The sequence below is a fragment of the Condylostylus longicornis genome, unplaced genomic scaffold, assembly GCF_029603195.1.
Source record: "Condylostylus longicornis isolate FDR11 unplaced genomic scaffold, ASM2960319v2 ptg000048l, whole genome shotgun sequence".
Lineage (NCBI taxonomy): Eukaryota > Metazoa > Arthropoda > Insecta > Diptera > Dolichopodidae > Condylostylus > Condylostylus longicornis.
Genome location: NW_026578017.1, coordinates 11758187 through 11778782, shown reverse-complemented (window position 1 = coordinate 11778782; position 20596 = coordinate 11758187). Strand labels below are relative to the sequence as shown.

At 25.6% G+C, this 20596-nt stretch overlaps 1 protein-coding gene across 1 annotated transcript in view; it reads right to left on the bottom strand.

Annotated features, from left to right (window-relative positions):
* LOC129610853 (WAS/WASL-interacting protein family member 3-like) overlaps positions 1-16217 on the bottom strand; it is a 94093-nt gene extending 77876 nt beyond the window's left edge. Inside the window, exons 1-2 of the mRNA XM_055523616.1 lie at positions 16213-16217; positions 11216-11342 (exon numbers count right to left, since the gene is read on the bottom strand). Of these exons, the coding sequence (XP_055379591.1) occupies positions 11216-11342; positions 16213-16217 (132 nt within the window). The remainder of the gene's footprint in view (positions 1-11215; positions 11343-16212) is intronic.
* Positions 16218-20596: the final 4379 nt, after the last annotated feature.

Below are 20596 nucleotides of genomic sequence, written 5' to 3'. Positions count from 1 at the left end.
AATGAAATTGAGATCCCAGAATGTATAGACAAACAGACGTCACCCTAAAAAATAGTTTATTTATCGATTTTCGAAATTTGGTGCCATCATATAGCTTCTTTAATCGTATGCTATATTATTTAAAAAATTTATAACGGTTTACACACCACTAGATCCATTGCGCCTTATTTTGATAAAGATGTCTACATATTTGTTGTAAACTAAAGACTTAGACGCCACCAATTTTTTCAGCAGTTGTTTTCAGCATCAAATTAAGTATTAGCAAACGGCTGGAAATACGCTTTGTCAAAGAAAGTCGAATTGAGAATATGCCTGAAATAGTTTTTAAATTTTAGTTTAAGTATGTGAAAAGGTTTTGTAAGACTAAATAATACAACTGTGTGTATTACACAGAGATAAAAAGAAAAGGATTAAAAAATTGCATACTTTTAGACACTTTGTAAAATTCGAATTAATCTGAACAGATTAATTTAAATACAAGTCAAATGGTCTTTGGATCTGCATTTTATTTAACAGACGTTCTGTAAGATGTTAAAAATTATTTTTTTCAAAATAAAAATTTACTTGAGTTTTACCTTAAATCAGAATTCTATTGCAACTTTAGTAATACTAATTACCAACTGATTACCATGTAAATTACATTGCAGCTCTAATAATACTAATAATTTCTTCGATATTTATATTTAATATTATTTCATTAGAAAAGCTTAAAGTGAACTCTAATTCCTAAAATGTTTTATGAAATTTAAATACACTTGTTTATTTGCACCTGTATACAATACCAAAACAAAGTTGTCACATTTCTAGACAATAACCATAAAATAAAATTTATTTTATTAAAAATATGAATTGAAAATAAAAATATAAATAAAATTTTTTCAGTTCATTTTTGCAGATAAATAGTGTGTTACATAATGACTGAATGACTTTAACCTGATCCTTATCCCTGTTAATCATAAATTCCCGCATACAAGCATATGTTTTTGAAGTAATCTATCAAAATTTTTATAAAAAGGTATAAAAAAAAGAAAGTTAAAATGATTTTATTCGCGAATAAGTTTTGAATAGACGCAACAAAAAATTCTCTATAAAAAATTTCCCTTTATCCTTAAATTTATCTTTCATATCTAAAGCGTTTGTTCTTGTGTCTTCTCTTGTTAGATTGTTGTTTTACAAATTGTTATCAAAAAATTTTTAAAGTGTCGGTGAACTTTTACATTTTTTCATTGTTGAAAATTCTTTTGTACAACATTTTATAATATTTTTATTACCGTCTGCATTTAATGTTTAACATAATAAATAATATAGTTATAATATTACCCTTCCTTAAGGGGAAATAACACTCTTTGAAATAAATTTTTTTTTATTTTTGATTATAACAGTCAAAGTATAAAATTTTATATACAAAATGCTTATTTAACAAAAGAGAGCAAAAAATAATCGAAGAAAGTTTCCGTTCAAAATCTAATAAAAGAATTACAACAAAATAAAAAGAAGGAGTGAAAGAAAGATTTATGATTGGATAGTGGAAAAAACGCTGATTTCATTGTTATTAAAATCCTTTCATTTTTGGTTTTTAACTTGCTTCTATTTAAAGAAAAATAAAAGAACAATATAAGAAGAAAATTGAACAAAAATGTCTATAATTTTAATTTGATGTTTAAATGCATTGTAAGAATTTTTTTAATAAAGTGTATTTTTTGGCAAAATGAAATGTGCTGAAAAAATGAAGTTTCAGTCAGTTCGTTCCTACGTGCGTCTGCTAAATTCACTAATTATAAGTAAATAACGGTTAAGGGGTAATATTTTTCTCATTTTTATTTTAAAATTTCGATTTTGCTTTTAAATATTTCAACTAAATATTTAAACTGGTTTTAAAATGAGCATATTTCCTGTGTTTAAACAGGCTCAATAATTCAAAGAGGAGAACGAAAAAAGAGAAGAGAAACGGGGAATTTTATCAACTAGCGGCGAGAATACCATCGAGTCTCGAAAATTCTGTAATTAACATAACTTAAAAAAAATTGTTTTACCTTGGAAATGTGCTTTTTCCAAACTTCCGATTGATATTGATTTGCTCCTATTGGTAAAAGGTAAATAATTATTTTTGATTAAGTTGAACTACACTATAGAGCCAAAAACATTTTGAAATATTTGAATTAAATTTAGTGTTTAAAACATTTAAAAAATTTGTTACTTTGCATAAAAAGGACGTAAAGATAAAAACTTTTAAGGTGATAACGATTTTTCATAAAAAATAATATCAGATATGAGAGTGTAAGTCTTAAATGTGGAACTTCTCTGTGATGTGATTTGTTAGATCTATAGTGTTAGTTCTATGGCATCAAAATAATATAGAATATTTCAAAAGCCATCTAGCCATTTTATTTTAAACGGCATCTAGGCAACTCTTTTAAAGAAAATAACCGAATATTTAGATTTTTCAATTTTTTAAAATCAAAATTTTAAAAAACTGAAAAATTCGCTAGCGCATTATCGCATGGAGTACTACAATCTCGTTCTGAATGTTGTGTTTGAGCTCTGGAATTTTCATAATTTAATTAGACTTACTTTTTGTGAGGTTTTCTTGAAAAGTAAAGTCTTTTTGTAATTTGTAATAATAATGAAATTAAACTACTAATGCGGTTTTTAATAATTATGCACTTAGTTAAATTTTTTTGCATTTTTAATTTAATGGAAAATTGTTCATTAACTTTTTTTTCACAAATTTCCATGTCCATTACATTTACCTCATTGTTGAATTTTTTATATAAATTTTAATATTTCATAAGCGCCTAATCTTTAGAATTGTAGTTGATGTTATTCGAACACTATGCTCAACTTTTTGTTCATAAACAGTAAAATTAGAAGTTAGTACTGCGATATTTGTGCAAATTAGTTCACTAATTAATTTTCGATGTAACTGTTACCCCCTAAAAGCCCTATTGAATTTCTTTTTTCTACATTATGTTACATAATTACATTTAAAGCAACATTTCTCTAAAGAATTTTGCTATCAAATTCCTGTTTTGATATTTTAAAGAATAATAAGATTTCAGTAAATTTAATACAAAAAAAAATTGAAAAATTTTTCAAATATTAAACAAAAAATAATCTCGGCGAATTAAGAACAATTTCTCATTAAATATTCAGAAAAGCTTTCAATTTTTTTTTCTTTCAAATTAAAAATTCTATCTAAAATCCTTTTGATTGTCAAACAATCTAAAAGTGTTCGTCAAAATTAAATCAAAATAATTTGAATAAATCATAAACGGATATAAAATGTCATTTAGTTCACAATAGGTTTGTCAAATTATCAATAAAATTCATATGAATATTTTGACATAATCTACTTATATTTGAACTTCTTCTTCACTTTAATTGATGTGTCGTTTTCCATTTTTTTCTTTATTAATACATTCAATAAAATCTCAATCGATTGAAAGATTCATTTAAGGCAAGAAAGCAATTGAAACAAGGATTACATATTAAGATCAAAATCGTTTAAAAAAAATATTTTTTTTTCTCTAAATTTAAAAGAATTTTTCCTTTCGATATTGTCGAACATCGCATATCGTTTCTTTTATTTTACAAATAAGATAAAAAAATCTTAAAGGTAAAATACACATTTATGAAGAATCGACAATGATTTTTTTTTCCTTTTCTTTTTTTTTTAAATAAATCCCTTTTATGTTATCGATAGGATTTTTTGTGTACTTAACTTTTATCCTTTTTCATTTTTTTCGCATTTTTGGAGGAAACAACGAATGTAATTTTCAATTGCAAACTTCTCTTGCGTTGACAAAAATTTTTACCTTTTAAACATTGAAAATCTGAAAATTTATAGATATAATCTTAAAAATTAGTACGTGACCAAAACATATCGATTATATAAGACTGAAAAACTGATGGGCTGTCAATTAATTATAAATCAATGTCAAGTGAAAACAATTTTTTTGTAATTGGAATTATGACCACAGTTGGGAAAATTTTGTAAACGGGACGCTCAATTGTATCTCAAGCTAACCTATTAATTTAAATATGAGAAATTTAACTTTCGTTTTTCATTTTTAAAAATAGTATAGAAAGATTTGCCTGGATAAATGTGAAGAAATTCTACTCCTATTCTTAAATGCTTTCCAACTATTTTACTATTCTTTTATTAAGCTGATTTTACGGGAATACCATTTTTTTAAAATAGTTTTTTGTAAACTCTAAGGGAAATGAAATTAAAAAAAAGCTCTTGTAAAGAATGTTTCATTTGAGAAAATTTCAAACAACAGAAATTTTCATAACTATTGTCAATGATGAAGGTTTTTTATATTGGACGAAGTCGAAAATAAAAATTAAATTTTAAGAAAGTTATAATTTTTAAATAGTCGACTGGCTTTTCCTAAAAATTTGTGGTATATAAAACTTAATGACGATACTAAAATTTTTAAATGTAAAATTCGCTGTGAAAGTAATACTCCTCTTGATATACAAAATCAATGTGAGAGAAATGAAAACGAAAAGTATAAAAACTCAAAAAAATATTAATAATCAAGTCAATCCAATCCTAAATGTGCTCTGTAAAACAGCACATTTACCTTTAACGATTTAGGTACAGTAAATAAATAACGAACATGATGTTTTGTTGAAAGAATTGCTTTATTATTATATATATTTGCATAAATTTAGGGGAAAATTTTAGGGTAATAACTGGATCATACTATAAGTGCTGTAATTTCACGGGAAATATACTCTTACGAATTATGTAGCTAAATTGCATTACAATACAGTTCAATATCTATTTAAGTATAAATTTTCGAAAACTGTTACTTTAAGATTTCCTCTAAATTTATATTAGATTAAATCTAGGGGAGAAATGGGGACTGAAAATTAAGATTTTGCAAAGGTTATAGTGAGATAGTTCGGAGGAAAAATAAGGTAAGAAGAAATTTTGCTAAGATAAAATCAAATATTTATCGATATCTACAATCTGCTAAAAGTTGTTATAAAGGAATAGAGAGACAGACAAACAAATATAATCTTTTCAAAGAATTCACCAAAAATAAGAAGAGCAAATTTTTCAGGAAAAAATTTAAAAATTAAATGATTTTTTTTGGAAAATAAAAAACGAAAAAGTAAAATCACGCAAATAAAAATATAGGCACTCAATGAAATCAATTTTCAAGGATGAAATCTGTATTTGTACTCATTTGAAAATTTTATTTTTAAAAATCGCTATTTAATTCCATATAAAATTAATTTAAGGGCGGATTTAAAAGGAAAAAATGTTTTAAATTTTTACTTTAGTCGACTCCACTTCTTTGCTGCTACGAGGCATTTTTTTTTTTGTAATTTATAGAGAATTTTGGTCAAACCTTGAATTGATTTCGATCTTAAAATAACGCTAACTAATTTCATTTCAAAACAAAAAGCATAAACCAATCGAGAAAATTACGCTGCAACGTAAGTTTTTCCAGCAAACAAAATTTAACTTTTACATTAATAAAAATTTTAGTAAAAAAATTAAGTAAAGATTATACAAAATTCGTTGTAAATTTGATAAAAGAAGCGGAACTTAACAATTTTAGTTTGTAAAACTTTATTTTTCATTTTTATTTATATTTCGATGTAGGTATATGTGTATATTTCAATTGAGCCAAGGGCATTCAGGATATTTGCAAATGTTTTTTATTAAAAAAAGTAGTTTAGCGCTAAAAAGAGCAAAAAATCCTTTAAGAAATCAACTTTTTTTTTATAACAGCATGTAAATTGAATAGGAAACAAGTTCAATATACTGATATACTTATATACCAAATTGGGTACATGCTATCTTTAGTATGTGCATGCATACTTTCGTAGCAAATGAGAATAAAAAATTGGAATGTTTATATAAGTGAAATAAATTTATTTACATCCTTGTTTTCTCGTTTCCATATGTTATACAAGTATATACTCGTACTTCTAAATATTGTCAAGGAACAATCAAAAGTAAAACACGAGGAAACAAAATAAAGCAGATCGAATATAAAAGAGCGAGCAAACGGAGGATATGCTTTTCGAGACGAGTGCTTTTCTTTTTTATTTTTTTTAAGGTGAAAGTAATAAAAATATATTTGAAAGTAAGATTTTGCGCGTAATATTTTTATTTTATATTTTATACGAGCATAAGGATATTCGCCTAATCCATTAGTTACATGTGTTGTTTTTAAAGTGATTGAGAGGCAAGAACATTATGAGTATATACGCACGCACGCAGTATTTTTGAAATGCGATTTGCCTATATGGTGATGAGTTTTTAAAAAAGAAAGCTTGAAAATCTTTTTTTTTGTATTGTTAGTTTTTCTTTAAGGTTTTTTTAAAGAAATTTAAATATTAGGATTTTTTCATATTAAAAAAGGGAAAAAATCACTAAAATTGGTATTTTATAAATTTAATATTAATATTATGGATATGGTAAACCGAATACATACACATATAAGGGTTTTCATTTTAAAAAGGATATCAATTGTAAAATGTATAAGTGGGATCATTAAATTTTATGATATCATACATAAATATTTACTTAAATAATAATATTATAAAGAGAACAAAAATTGGCTAATTCATGTTAAATAAATTTAATACAGCGAATTATTAAGCTACATTTGATATTCTTTGGAAAATATAATATAGCTATAGAACTTAATATATTTATTGTTCGGGAATATTATTTTGAAAATAAGGAACTGGGATTTTATATTTACATTATGCAGATTGAAAAAATATTATTTTGTATACGAAAATCAGTGTTTTTAATTAAAAAATTAATTTTTTAAAAAGTTAACCTGTTGGATTGTAGGTTTTAAATAGCTGGGTAGTTGGTGACTTGCTTCTTATTAATATGGAGGTTTGATTATATACATACTTCTATATTTTGTAAATTAATTTTTCGAGACTTTTTTCCTATAACAATTTAACTGAAGAAGAATATACCAAAACTATAGTAATGTAAAGTCGTAATAGTGTTAAAATAGTATAAATATAAAGTTGGGTCAAACCAATGGTTTGTATAGTAGCACTTTTCCCTATCACACTATTAAAATTATTTTCATTCATATACAAAACTATTTCTAGGATTGCATATATTTAGGATGAACGATCTATTCAGTCTTTGAAATAAAGTAAAAATTAATACAAAGTGGGGTTAACATAATGCTCGATTTTAAGAGTTAATTGTGTGAGTTAAGAAAAATAATTATATTTTTTAATGTCGTGGAATTTACTGTTAGCTTTTTGCGTTTATAGAAATTTGAAAAAGCGTGCGGTTTCGGAAATATAAGGTGTCAAAAATTAAAATTTTACAAATTTTAAGAGGAGATAACTTGAGAGGGGGTGGAGGTGGAAAAAAATCTAATTCTTCTAACGAAATGAACTACTTGTTAATGTCTAAAAGCCCTTAAAATTTCAAGCTTCTACAGGCTGGGGTTTAGAAGAAAAACGAAATCAAAAATTTGGAAAAAAAAGACTTTATATAACGGTAAATTTGAACGGCCATTTTGTTTTTCTAAAGTTTAACAATAGTATACCGCGCTAGGACAAGCAAGCCACTTTTTTTTTGCGTTTACAAAATTTCAAAAATGCTTATGGTTTCATTGCAACAAATAGTTAAAAAGGCCATTTTTAGGGTTTTGGGGGGGTATAACTTTTAGAGGGGGGAGATAGATAAAAATTTTGTTCTACGGAAATAAGTTTCTAGTAAAAACCTATACACGTACAAAATTTCAGGTTTCTATCTTCAAGGGTGTAGAAGCTTTGTAAACAGACACACGGACAGACGGACGGACGGACGGACGGAGGGACGGACGGACGGACAGAGTGAAACTAATAAGCACTTTTTTTCAAATTTTTTTTGGAAAAGTGCTAAAAATTAAGGTGAAGCAGCAAAAAATTTGAGGTCTTTACAAAATATTGTTAGAATTGAGACTAATGATTACTCTTATACTAATATTAAATCTTAAAATATAATGAAATTGATTTTTTGAATTTAAAATATTATAATTTCGCTTAAAAGTACTTTTTAGGCCCGAAAATTTACGACTTAAAGCAAAATTGATCAAGTAAATTATTTTGTTCTTGTAACCAGCACTTTCGTGTACATATTAGCGTAAAACATTTATTAGCGTTAATTTCGATATGTTATCCGTGAGTCCGTCATTTACATTTTTACTTATATGAATTAATTTGTTTATTTATGAGATGAAGCTACGCTATGTAATCGTATAAAGGCATTATTGTTGCTTATTGCAGATTTACTAATATAACTGCGCTTTTCTAACCTATTCTCTTTAACATTAAATTAAAAAAATATTTTTTATTTCTTTGTAAAATAAATATTTTATTAAATCAACATAAGAAAACAAAAAATTATATTTTAATTAAATTGCTTCGCAAGTAGAAGTATAAAATTCGAATAATTTCAAATTTTTCATGTAGGTAATAAATGTACGTTAAATATGTATATGTGTTATACATTAAATGCGAGTTATACATTAAATTTATATTATTACATTTATACATGTTTGTTAATTAAAAACAAAATTATAGTTGTAATTATTATGAAACATTTTTGGAATAATAATTTTGTATAAATCTCGTACATCTATAAGAAGGTAAATTTCTATTTTGTATAAAGCTTAATTCAAAGATTATCTTATACGGTTTTAATTATTTTAATTAAAATAAAAGTTAATAAATAATTTCGTACACAGACGGTTAACAAATTCTTGCTTCAAATATTTCTAAAAGCAAAAGTATTATGGAATCGTAAATTTGTGTCAGTTTACAAAGCATTAAAAAAATATGATGTGATCAGCATATAACCCATATTAGATATGAAAAAAAAAATGATTTTCAAGCCCTAATATTATCTTAGAAATTTGCTAGTTGTTGTTTTAAAAGCGTTTCTTTTAAATTCGTTAAAGTAGGCAAAAATAAAATGAAAGCCAGGTTATTCACACCTGATGTCTTTGAGAGCTAAGTGGCTCGTCGTGTTTTATCCGAAGAGCTTATATACTAAATTTCAAGAAAATCTGTTTTATATTTTCACCAAAATTTAAAAAAAAATTAAAATAGATCCGAATGGGTGCTTAAGATATAGTCGTTGTAATCCGATGTACTCCAAAAGTTGATCTACCCATCAACGGAAACACGAGAGCACATATCGATCGACTAATTTTTCCCTGAAAATAATTTATTTATGCCTCTCTATATTACAGACGGCTCAGTCAGCAAAATTTAGTTTTAGTATCGTGACAATATTTCCCTTATTTTATGCAATGAGTTCAGTAACAAGGAATATATTAGAGGAATATTTGAATGCCTATTTTTACATTATATTTTACACTTAATTGGTTTTTTGGAATTTAGTAAAGTCAAAAATTTGAATTAGTTTTCCAATTACTTTCATTTCAGTTCATGAAACTCCTTTACCAAATGGGGGCTTATTTAAAAAGGATGGAAAATAAATTTACGAAATTATTAATCAATCAATGATTGAATTTTTTTTAAAAATATTGAAATGAGTAATGAAAAATGCATGTATGTAACCCCATAAACGCTGCGTCCTTTCGCTTCAATAACATATGACCGGAAATAAAGAAAAGTCTAAATCATAAAAAGTTTAGCTCGTATCATGTTTTTCAATTTTATTTCATTTTCTTTAATCCTCAAATTTACTTCAATAATATTGCTATTGGAAAATATTTTGTTTGATAATTTCAACATATCCAAATGCTTTGGCCAACATATATTTTAAGCTCTTTCCTGCAATATCACAAAAGTATTATATAAAGTCCTTAAAAAAACATTACATCTCTTTGTGGAAATATAAATATTTACTTTTGTATATACGAGTATGTATATATGTACATAAATATTTAACATTGGTTTTTAATCGACTTATGTACCAACATAATAATTTGTATTCTATACTATTCAACAGTGGTTTAAGCATTCCAGACCATTTATTATTAAAATTCGTAACATTATCTCTTATTAGAATTTCGAATAGAAATTACAGATTAATTTTACCAAATAGTAATACGAAAATAACTAAAACTAAAATCTATATAGCAAAACGTAAGTAACATTTTTATAGTATTTCATAAAAGATTTAACATTATAAAAGTTTTTTTTTTTCATTTTCGGAATGAAGGGAAAAAAAACCTCATAACTTTAACCACTTTATTCGATAGTAAATCGAATAGGGGGAAAATTCTAATTTTAGGTAAGAAAATTTATTCAGGAAGTTTGTAATTTTCTTTAATTTTGGTAATAAAAACTAATAGAGACCTTGGGGATTTCATTTTTCTTTTGTGGTTTTGTAAAATTCTCCTTCTCATTCTTATAATAAATGAGAATGCTGAATATTATTATATACGGATAATATGATAGTTGCCATATTTATAATATTTCATATGAATTTGAATCTACAGTATTGAAATATTGAAATGTTAAAACATAAATATTAACCTTCAAGATTATTTAACATGGGGTTAAAAATTGTATTGGCAAGTAGATTGTATGGAATTTTTGGATTTTTTTTTCAATTCTGTAAATCTTTAAATAACAGGAACAAAAGTATAAGGAAATATTTGTATAACAAAGTAGTAAAAATCTGTTATACTGGGGTATATAAGTATATGCATTTAAAATCATTCACTAAAAATGTAATAGTCTGCATAAAACTTAATTCAAGCTATAGCCTGAAATATGAACTAGAAATTTCTTGTATATAAAAATACTAGAAACTTGGAATATAATGGTAATTTTTAATTTAATTATAATAATATTAAAATGCATCTATATTATTACAACTTTGAATGTAACGAGTATCAAAAATTTCTGAAATTGATTAAAAGGCGAATTCATAAATTCAAAACATTAGCAAAAGGAATTGTACGCGTACAAATTTTTCATTATTCTTCTCCCAATTTACTTTACGTATCCAGACGACATAAATATATTATATGTGCTTGGTGTATTATTTAAAATCTTACAATATTACATTCTTTATTTAGAAATGTTTGTTTTTAAGTATGTATGTGTACGTGTTTTAAAAAAATATTTATGAACTCTAATATTATGTAAATGGTGGTTATGGTTACGTTATTTCGTAAAATTATGAAATAAGAAGCCTCAAATAGTTTCAAATAGCTTCTAAATTTATTAAATTTTTGGAGCTGACCTGTTTCAAAAGTAATGATATTAAGGTTTGACATCTTTGTTTGACAAATATGTTTTTAACGTTTTCTAAATTTATTAAATTTTTGGAGCTGACCTGTTTCAGAAGTAATGATATTAAGGTTTGACATCTTTATTTGACAAATATGTTTTTAACGTTTTCTAATATATTATGATGATTTTAAAAAAAATCTCGCTCACACTTAAAGCATGTGTCCATCGCATTCGATTTTATTGTTAATAATTTAGGCTATATTATTATAAATACAACTTTGTAACGAATGTGTTCTTTTTGTCTTTTAAAACTTTCATACAAATTGATTAATTTTAACAGCAATTTTGGCTATAAAATATATGCAAACTAGCTTTAGATTAGATAGATTTGAAATTGAAAGCTTGTTTTAAATATGCTTCTCTATCATTATAAAAGGAGTTTGAATTTTGTTATAATCTTCCACCAAAGTTAATGCGGAAATATAGTATCTTATGTATACTCTAAAATAAATCTATTAAATACGTACGCATATTGAATTTCTAACAACACAAACATAGGATAAAAGAAATTTCGTCTTTATTTTGACCTATTTTTTCGCAATAGAATGTAGACTCCTTCTAAGCATGATGAGTGGGTAGATCAATTTAAAACGAATGAAAAATAATAACTTATATAGAAAACCTAAATCTCAAAGAATTTTAATATTGAAAACGTGATCGGTTTTTTTGATTCTGTTACTTTTTCTTTAAACAAAAATTTAAAACATTTTTGTGACAACATTTTTTCTGTTTCTCATTTTTTACAATTTTTATTTAATTTTTAATGAAATTTTAAAATTAGATGTTAATGATTTGAGAAATTAATTGTGAAAACAAATAGAATTTTAATTATAATTTAATTTTATGTAAAAAGAAGTAGGATAAAATTATAGGTTTCATCAATTTAAAAATTAAGTTCAGGTTTAAGTGTTAATTAGGTTATAATTTAATAATAAACAAAAAAGATATTCCAAATTGATTTCTATTGCTCGATAGTAATATTAAAGCATGGGAAAATGGTTCAAAATGCTCGTACAAAGCGTTGTTGATAAATGAACGAAGGAATGATATACAGAATAAATACAGGAAGTCAGGAAATTTTGAAAATCTGTTTACTCATTTTCTTCATACATTGAAGCTAAGACAGGAGAACATGTTAGAATAGTTTCTATTAAAAATGAAGGAGGGAGCGTCTGCGATGCTTTACTTTAAATTCATTTGAACTATGTTAATTTGACACTATTCTACTGCTGTAATTCTTATTTAACAATTATTATCTTTCATCTCTTATATATTCGATAGTAAATTTACAAATATGTGAAATTTTGTTACTATTTTCATTCAAGTATGAGTACCATTTAAGTTTTGGACCATTCGATGGATTTAATCCCCTTTAGAAAATATATTCAAAACATTTTTAAAACCTTATATTTTTCCTCAATTTCTAAAAATTTAACGCAAATTGTACAAAAAATATAAGCTCATTCCAATATTATTTTTGAAATTTTATAAAATATGACAACAATTTTTTACATGCAACCTACTTTGCATTTTTAAAAATTTCCAGTAGCAATTACTTGCAATTCAAAATGTGTAACATTGTACAATATTTTTGCTATATATAGCTACATACATAAGTATGTAAAAATAAAAATATTTATACTAAAAGTATGCAATTTTTCTTGAATATAAATTTCGAGGAATTTTGTAAAATTTCAATGATATTGCATATTTTGTGGTATTTGCGTTAAAATATAATAAAAATTTTTATAATTCCGATCACTTTCTGCTTTTCCATAAGATAATGTAGTTGAATTTAAAATAATTTACCATAAAATTTGAACCATTGAACTCATTTCAATTTAATTCTAAGACGATATTTACATTGAATTTTGTATTCACCACAATGTTTTGATGAATTCACAAATTACTATATGTACATTGTATAAAGTTGAGTGTTATTTAATTTGATTCCGTTATTTAAGATTATTTCAAACTGTTGCAAAATCGATATTCATCTTGATAAGATCCCACAATATATATATAACTACAAATTAAGAGCTTATACAGATATAAGGATAAATAGGTGGTTGAAAAGGGTGAAGAAATATAGATGCACAAAGATCTGAGAACTACTTGAAAATGTAGAAAATATATGCATCTTATACACTACTGATATTAAAAGGACTCAATGCATTAAAATTCATTTTAAATATCATCACATAATCAGTATCATCATTATTGATTATTAAAAAATTATAATAAGAGTCAAGTAATTGAAGTACCCTTCTGAAAATGGAATGCACAATATAATGAATTTTTTTTTGTGTTATTGAAAAGGAAAAGAAAAATAACAAAAAAACAAAAATGAAATTTAAAAAGTCACGATTATGAAAAACAAGCAAACAATGAAAAACCTTATGCATGACATGCACATATTTTGTATGATAGCAACAGAATATTGAGTACAAGAGGTTAAATACCACTTGTAAACTAGTTTCCATAGAGTTCACTTTTTCGTATCATATGCTTAGCATATTATCCTTACAGATTTTGATAAAAGTAAAACGAAAAACTAAGAAAATTTTTTCTGAACAATTTGTTCTTAAGAACTTTTACCAACATTCTTTTACAAAATCCTAAGAATTTCTCATTCTTTATGCAAAGAAAAAACGATTATTCTAAGGAAAACAAAAATTAAATTTCATCTTGAAAATTTCCATACTGATATCCAACATAATACGAGTATTCCTCACAAGTATTAAAAAAATGTTGGACTCGTTCAACAGGAACAACTCTTATTTATTTGCAAAGAATTATTATGCATTTGATAAAAAGATGATAGAATTTTCGAATTTAATATAAGGAACAGCTATAACAACCAAACACGTAATAAATGCAAAATGGTAATCTTAAAAATTGGATTTAAAAATGCAAGATATACAAAATTATTAACAAATCCAATTATGGATCTTATCGATTGTACAAATGAATATTATACGATAAAATTGATAAAAGAGAATCGAATATTTAGAAAAACCTTTGATATTATAAAAATTTTTGATCTGAACACCTTCAAACCAAATCATCATTATTATCATCATATTATATGAAATATAATTCGATCATAAAAGTATAGAATATCCCCATGCGATTAAGGAAAATTATATTAAACGAAGTGTTAAATTAAAATAATATGATTATTTGCCATTTAAGATAATTTATTTTTGAAGTGCAATGACCGAAAAATAACGAAGAAGACCTTAAATTATAAGCACAACAAAGTTGTCGTATTAAAAATCACTTTTCAATTAATATGAAAGCGTCTTAAAGACGAAGCACTTACATTCGATAAGTGCGTAGTCCGCTTGAAAAAGAAATTTTTTTTTATAAAAATATAGCCACTTATTTGTCGCCAATCAGCTAATATTAATAACATTCATAATTGAAGAAATTGTTGTAAAAATTGTGCAATTATGTTTGAAATTCATTTTTAACGTTGAATTAAGGGCAGTATGCCATTATTCCATCAACCCACGTAAATAAGGTAATATAAAATAAAACTAGGCAAAAAAAAATAACGCGGAATATTATTCTGTTTTGTTGTCGCTGAAGTTTAAGTTTTACTTTACGATATTACGATAGCGAATATTATGAAATATTATAACAGACAGATTATATATTTTTTGGCACTGCGGTGTCATTCAAGGTCAAAAATATTATTTTATTACTGTTCAAAGTATGTAATTTTGAAAGTCTAGACAATTTATGTATCATCAATCATATTTTGTAATCATTAAAAGGATACATATGTGTAATTGAATAACGCAAATATGTGTGAAGGCATTCGAACTTTCATTGAATTTAAATTAATTCAAAAATGATAATACAAATTCAAAAAATTAAGGTTGATGTTACATTTACACATTACATATTTGCATTATAAGAAAAGTAACTCTTTTTTTTTAATAACCGAAAAAAAATTCCTTTTTTAAAATTACAAACAAAATTATATGAACAATATTTTCCAAAGAATATTTAAAGCCTCATCTCTAGTTGGCTATCAATCATTATAACCGTACGAGCGTTTGTTTGAAGAGTATACTAAATTTGCCTTACCGTTTGTAACGCTAAGAAATAATAGTTTAAGATATAGACTCAAGTGTATATTCGTCCGTCCGTCCCATTGATAACTCAAAAACTAATTCAGCTAAGTTCACCAAATTTTCACAAATTTTTCATTGTAGTAAATGACAGAACTCTATTTGAATTGGGTATGACCGGGGTACTATTTAGGGTAGCTGCCATACAACTTCAAAATTTATTTGGCTATATCTCAGAAACTATAAAAGCAGTAACATTATAATGTCTAATGTGTGTGATAAATGTAGCTGCCATACGACTCCAATAGTAGTTTGGCCACATCTTAGAAAATATTGACAACCCAGTATTGAAATTTTGCATAAATTGATATGGTAATACGGCAACTTAAAGTCATAGTCTGTCCCATAGTCAGCTATAACATATTAATTCGCACATAGGATAGCAAACTCGTACGGATATTACAAAGTTGACACGATCAACTCTATCTTTTCTCAATTTAAATTGATATTATCCATTCACTTCATGCAAAATAGAAATAACAGTAAAAGTAGGTGTGAAAATGTAAATTTGTATCTAATTTAGTAAGTAATATTGATATTTGTACTTTTATGTGCATGTGTTTTTGTTTATATTCAGAGCTCGATGATATTAGAGAGAACGCAGACGAAAAAGTGAATTATAAAGGTCATTTTAAACTTTTTGGTCCCCTTCTCGAGTTAAAAAATCTTAATTTTGGTATTTTATCGGTTTTTGATAACACTGATAAGTTATTTAATAAGTAAAAAAGTAATTTTCTCTTACGCTCCTGGGAGGAGCATGGGGCTGGTGCATGATGTTGTAGAAAACCATGAACCAGTCTCTTACGTCATTAAGTTTACTAGATAGGTGATGAGCCTACCGTAAAAATTTAATAAAAATTATATTCAATAAACGCAGTTTTAATATTCACAGTATTGATAAAGCTTTATATTACCTAATTTTGTATGTTTCGTTGTATACTATCTATAAATTCGTTTTAATGATTACTGTAATTTGATTTCTGAAGAAATATATGCTTATGTAAAAAAAATTTTAAAATTTTAATTGCTGAAGATATTTAATAAAAAAAACTTAGAAGTATAATTAAACTACAACTTCTCAGAATTGACTTCATTAATTTTGTTTACAGTTCAATAAATTGAGAAATTATTGTTTATATTTAAAAATATTTCTAATTAAAAATTTTGACTTTTTTCGAATTTTAATTCACATCATAACTTTAATTTGATGGATACTTTTATAAATTGTCAGTACATTCTGTATTCAATAATTGAACATTGTTTAATAAGTTTCCCAATTTTAGTAATAATTAAGACTTCGACTTAAAAAATTTTAGGATGATATATATTTCAGCTTTAATTACATGGATATGATTAACACTTAGCGGACCTGCTCTGTCTTTCTTGGTTTCCGGGCATTTTTCATTGGAATTTAATAAACATGCATGTATGGATTTAAAGCGTTGTAACTACAATAAAACTTTGTTAAATCAAATATATTTCTTATAATATTTCATAACAGTATTTATTAAATCGTTTAAGATTGTGTAAGCGTGTGATCTGCTGTGAAACATTCTTCTTTATGCAGTGGACAAAATTGGCAAACAAATCTAGTTCCGATCCTTTTTCCATGCGAGCTGCATCATCAAGGTTCTCAAACTCAACACCACTTTCCAATAAGTTTTCTAGAAACTCTTTGCTGCTTGCCATTTTTATCGTTATAAAATTATTTAGAAATATTTCCTAAAATTAAAACTACGCCGTAGGAACAACAAGCGCATCAAGAAAATATAACAATGTGCATAAGAGAAATTTTGTGGAAAGGGAAACCATTTTGAAAAGATGGATGACATACCTTGACAACAATTATTTCGAGTATTGCTCTCATTCGTTTAAAAAATTTTTAAGCTGTCACCTGTCATCTGTCACCTTTCAGCTGTCATCAGTCACTTTGCAGCTGTCATCTGTCATCCGTCAGTTGTCAACTGATGGCTGTCATCTTTCAGTTGACAGCTGTCATCTGTTACCTGTCATCTGTCAGTTGTCACATGTCAACTGTTATTTGTCAGCTGTCAACCGTCATCTATCACCTGTCATCTGTCACTTGTCAACTGTCATCTGTCATCTGTCAGATGTCACCTGTCGACTGTCATATGTCGTCTGTTAGTTGTCAGCTGTCACCTGTCAATTTTAAAATGTTAACTATCTATTTTCATTTCAAAAATTAAATTCTAATTTCATAAGTTCTTTGTATATTAGACAAAAAAATAAAGTTTAGTACGAATATGTATATTAATATTTTCTTACTATTCTAGAAATTTGAAAGGAAAAATACTAATACAAAAATACAAAATGGAAAAAGTAAAAGAAAATTTAATAGGAAAAATACAAGACAGAAACAACTTGATTGGTTTCTAACAAACTTCCCGATTTGTTATTTTGGTTAATAATGATTTTTCCTCAATTTAAATAAAATTTTCAATAACGAAGAAAATTTTTAATTGAAGTCTCTCAATTAAAAGTGGAAAAATATTATTAATCAATTCCAATCCAGTAATTATACGTTTATAACGAAATTATACGAGCATGTACAAAGATACTTAGTGCACACTTGCATAACAATTTGAAATTAAGATACTGAATGCCAATATACTGTGGCATAACTAAAGCATTCTTCAAAAAGACAAAATAACTAAAACTGTATTAAAGAAAATTTAATTTTATTCGTGTATTTGTTGTAAAAATAAAGTCCTTGAATAATTTAAAATTCAGTGCATTTTTTATAAACACAATTAATATAAAAATATTCGTACTAAGTCCTTTATTGTGTGCTTTTCAGTAGGTCAAAAATATTATTTTACATTCTGCAGGTTATAAACTCTATCAAACATTTTTTCATATTTTAATAACAAAAGGAAACAAGGATAAGAAACGTTGATTGCGTATATATTTAAATTCGTACATCGCTTTTGTTTGTTCCTTAGAAACCATAAGCTTTCTTTATAAATTTGATATATATTTGAGGTATAAAGGAAGCATAAAAAATTTTTATATATTTACATAAGAACTAATTAGCCTCAGTTATTGGATTTATCCTTTTTAATTAATATTAGATTTCTACTTGGTATTAGAAAATCAATATTTTATGAACGAATAACTTTTATTCCTCATTCTTATTAGCTTATTTTTAAAACAATTTAAGAAAAGATTAAACAATTTAAGATTCTTATCCGTGATTATAAAATGATATAAAAGTTTTTGTTCTAATTTACTTATTTTTAGTTACGAGAATTGCAAAAAAGGGTTTTACAAAGATGAAGTTTTATTTAATATTGAAATTTTGAAATTCTTAAGCTAAAATTAGACAAATAGACCGTTAAACTAAATTATATATAATAAATATTATATTAATTATTTTATAATGAATTTACCTCCGAGCACACCAGTTTCCTATTGCATAGCTTTTAAAATTTGACAGTCCTTCTGAAAATACAGATGTAACAATTAAAAAAATACATAATTTCTATAGGACGTGGTAAAGTTTTAAAACGCTGAAAGCGAATCAGAACATTAAATAAAAAAATAGTATAAGTTCGCTATATACATAAGTATATAGCGAATTAAATTTAATATCAGAATTACGACAATACTTTTGCTGATTAAACTAATATCTGCTGCAGTTTCCTTAAATTTTATTGCACCTTGTAAGAATTTAATATACTACTTTGTTTTTCATTGAAACCAGTCATTTAAATTTTTTTAACTAATATTGATATATTGTGTTGAAAATGTTTTTTTGCTTCATAAAGGTCGGTCAAACCAATGTTTAGTTGATAATGTAGCACTTTTCCCTTCAACAAGTGAGAATACTGCTTTTAAAAACAATTTAGCTATGTACTACATTATTAAAACTACTGTCATTCTTATACGAACATATTTCAAAAATTGCATACATTTAGGATAAGCAATCAATGCATTTTCTAAAATATGCAAAATAAAAAAAAATTTAAGGAGAAACTAACATAATGCTCGATTTAAGGGTTTATTGGGTGAAATAAGAAAAGTAACTGTATTTTTTATTGGCATGGCAATTACTGTTAGCTTTCTGTATTTATAGAAATTTGAAAAAGTTTGCACTTTCGAAAATATAAGGTGGCAAAAATTCAAATTTTACAAAGTTTGAGAGGCGATAACTTGAAAGGAAGTGAAGGCGGTTGAAGAAATCAGCCATTAATTTTTTGCTTTTGCAAAATTTGAAAAATGCTTATGATTTCTTATAAATAAACTTTTAGAAGGGGGTAGATAAGTAAAAATTTTCTTCTACGGAAATAAATTTCTAGTATCATTCAAGGGTGTAAAAGTTATGTAAACATGTCCACAAACAGACAAACAGAGCACATAAACGAACGGACAGAGTGAAACTAATAAGCACTTCTTTTTAAATTTTTTTGTTGGAAAAAGGCTAAAAATCAACCATATAGCAAGATGCAAAATAAAAATAAAATATTTAATATAATGTTCAAATGTATCTTACATTGTCTTATTTGATTTATTGAAAACATTTTCGAGACTAATCGTTAACTTATTTTCACATTCATTAGCAACACTTTTCTAATGACGAAAAAAGAATTTTCTCCCTTTATTAAAACTTTAATGTTGAATTAGTCATTCATCTGTAAATGATGTCCTTCGAATTGAAATAAATTTACCAAAACATTTTCATTATTTAATTTCCCTTCTTAAAACATTTCGGTTAAATAAAATGTCAACTAAAGTAAAAACAAAATCAGTTTTCGCAAATAATTTTCTCTTCAAGAAAATAAATTTTGTTCATTTTTTGCCCTTTTCATTTTTCAAGCAAAAAGAAAGAGGAATCAAAAACTAGAACACCAATAACTTTAACCATATTTTCTTTTTCTCTTTTCTGTCCTTTCTGAAAAGTTTTTAATCATCAATCTTAAATAGCTAATGGTTGGAAAAAAATTTAAAAACATTTCCTTGTCGTTAGGAAATTGCGAAAAATAATAAATAGAAAGAAAAAGTTTTGTGCAACGATGCAATAAAAGAAACATGAGAAATTGAAAATGAACACCTTTATAGTCTCTGATGAATAGTACCCGTGGTACGTGGAAGAAACCAAAAATATCATGTTTGACTGGAAAACTAAAACTTTTATATGTGTGCATGCTTATGTACGTTTTCATTTTTGT